The 2,620-nt window shown below is 54.0% G+C and overlaps 1 protein-coding gene across 1 annotated transcript; it reads right to left on the bottom strand.

Moving 5' to 3' along the window:
- Nucleotides 1–922: 922 nt before the first annotated feature.
- On the bottom strand, nucleotides 923–2,101 carry LOC119406328 (E3 ubiquitin-protein ligase PDZRN3-B). Its single transcript, XM_037673068.1, has one exon. It carries the CDS (start codon nucleotides 2,099–2,101, stop codon nucleotides 923–925), a length of 1,179 nt encoding a protein of 392 aa, XP_037528996.1.
- Between the last annotated feature and the right edge of the window lie 519 nt (nucleotides 2,102–2,620).

Genomic DNA, 2,620 nt, shown 5'->3' with positions numbered 1-2,620 from the left:
TGCACCTGCCCTGGTTTTGCACTACCTCCGTGATCGGCCCGCCGATAACGGAGGCAGTGGAAAGCGACGCTATCATATTTCTTGCACGGCTCGCGTCGATGCCGCCGACGCTCACTTTTCGCAATTCATGATGCATCTAAGGCTTTCGTCTTAATAACGTGCTAACGGTCCCCTACATAAAAGGTTAATCGGCCGTCGAGCTATGCGGTCGGAACTGTGAGCGTCGTCGTGCATGGTCGACACGGCACGCACAACTACGTAGATATTCAGTACTTCGGGGACACGAGTCCGACGTATTGCAACACGGTGCACACGTCTCCGGACTTCTGCGACGCCATTCAGTTTGCCTTGCGCGTGGATTCCCTACTTCTGCGACACAATCGAGTCCGACATCTTAATTGTACGGTGCGCGCACAGCGGAAGAACGCGCCCCGACTTCTGCAACACGCGGGGTTCGTTCATTCCGCTCATTAACGCGGCCGATGATACACAGGCACTTTCGAAATGCACCGTGGATGGTACAGAAACCTTACTGTAAACCAGAACTGCAGGGGCAAATTTATCCACAAATTTCGGCGGCAGTCTGGCAATATTGACCCCCGAGTCTGGCAACAGACTTTTGCGACACCAAACGGAAACCTCCCCTGCGGCGCATATCAACATGTGGAGTTTTCCACGAAGGAGCACGAGTTACCGATAGCTTAAACAGGCAGCCTTGCTGTTAAAACAACGAAACAAGCATACACAACCAAAATAAACGTTTTATTAAGACTAAACCATGAACCAGTTAGTGAGCTCACTTTGAAAACACGAGATACGTGCTCAAACGTGTGATGTTGAATGGCACCTGTCTTGTGCTCCGTATATGCACTCACGCAGACGACCTGTCTCGCAGGCACAGCCATTGCGTCAGCCGACGCAATTAGTAACGATACGCGTCTGCTTGCTCAAACTCGATGTTGACATAGAGGGCATTTCTGTCGACATACCCTTGCAGTTCAATATCCTTCCAGTTTTTCTTCTTCGTCCAACGACCCCAGTTCCAAGTACCCGCACTAGGCTTCTTCACCAAATCATGGTCATCCATGTCTACCAGCAAGCGGATGTCTTTTGCCTCGTTCCTGGGGTGCATGATGATCAAGGTCACCTTCTTTTTGAAAGGCCATTCCACGTAACTGTCCCATTCGCCGTCGCGCAAATGAAGAATAAAAGCGACGTTCATGTCGTTCTCATCCTTGGAGAACTTGCAGTTGAGCTTGAAGGTGTAACCTCCTAGCGAATACGTGTCGGTCGATTTCGCGAGTTCATTTTTCTTCTCGTTCAGCGAGTCGAGCCCTGCGCAAATGTCGGCGAACTTGCACGTGGTGATCAAAACGCCAGCTCTCGAAACAGCGCGGTACGGTCCATGGATTACCGCCGCCTTCGTCTCGGCAGCGACCGACGACTGCTTATCGTTCGACTTTTTCTGTACTTCGAGCAACTGACGTTCGAGACTGGCCACCTTTTCGGCCAGAGCGTTCGTGAAGCAGCTGAACACAGCTTCCAGGTCGACCCCCTTGCTCAGCATCAGCTGCCGCGTGCTTCTTTCGACGTCCGCCATCTTGGCAGCATCTCCCATTCCCTTGGCATCAGCTTCGGAATTCGCCGCACACAACGGCCCGGTGCACCTACGGTAGTGATCCACGGCTAGGTTGCGAAACACGGGTCGCTGGCACTTTCCGCACTTGGTCTCCCCGCTACCGCACCGAGCCAGGTGATCTGCGAGCTCGGACAGTTTGCCGGAGAAGCCGCACACTCGGGAGCCGGCCGCGCACACGATGCGGCGTTGTTCGAGCTCGCGCAGCTCGATGCTCATGGAGTGAACTTCGGAGTCGGCGAACTTCTTCCCCTCGAACGGGCAACAGCGGTCTTTTCCTTGCGGTAGCTGAGCCTTGCAGCTCTCGCAGAAAACGTGGCCGCACGGCAGCTGCGAAGTTCGGGAAGGCAGCAGGCCGCAGACGCCGCAAAGGCGAGTGGCCGGCATCGGTTCGGCGAATGCAACTCGACGCATCTCGAGGAACTCGCTGAACCCGGTCAGCGTGTACTCCCAGCCGTCCGTCATGGTTTAAACAAGGTACCTAATGAACGGGCACTGTTGAAAGCCAAGATTAAAACGTTGAGCGAGCGAAAAGCTTGCCTGCCCTCGCCGATTTGCCGACGCCACGCAATGGCGGAATGTGCGACGGAAATTGGCGCGAAAGCAGCGAGCGGTCGCGCGGAGAGACTCGCCGTTCTACACGATTGCAGAGAAAGAGAACGGATTGCCGGGACTGCTGGGACTGCTCGCAGTGGCTCGCAGCACGGTCAATATCGATACCGCATGCAAGAGTACAAACTCAGCACCTTCAGGTTCTGCCATGCTGTTGAATGCCGCCATGTTTTTGTTGACAGCCAATAAGAAAAGGATGCTCTCGTCTGCGAGCCAATCAAAGCCTATCAACGTAGCAAAAACAAAACGGTGTTGCAAAATTTTACATTGCTGGATTGGAGCACAGCCTCCGAGATGTGACGCGAATGGCACCCTGCGGTGCGTCGCCCGATTTCGGAAGCCTGCACTTTCTTTTAGTTAATCGATGATGTT

Source organism: Rhipicephalus sanguineus, chromosome 10, assembly GCF_013339695.2.
Source record: "Rhipicephalus sanguineus isolate Rsan-2018 chromosome 10, BIME_Rsan_1.4, whole genome shotgun sequence".
Classification (NCBI taxonomy): domain Eukaryota; kingdom Metazoa; phylum Arthropoda; class Arachnida; order Ixodida; family Ixodidae; genus Rhipicephalus; species Rhipicephalus sanguineus.
This window is presented reverse-complemented; position numbering and strand designations above follow the sequence as displayed.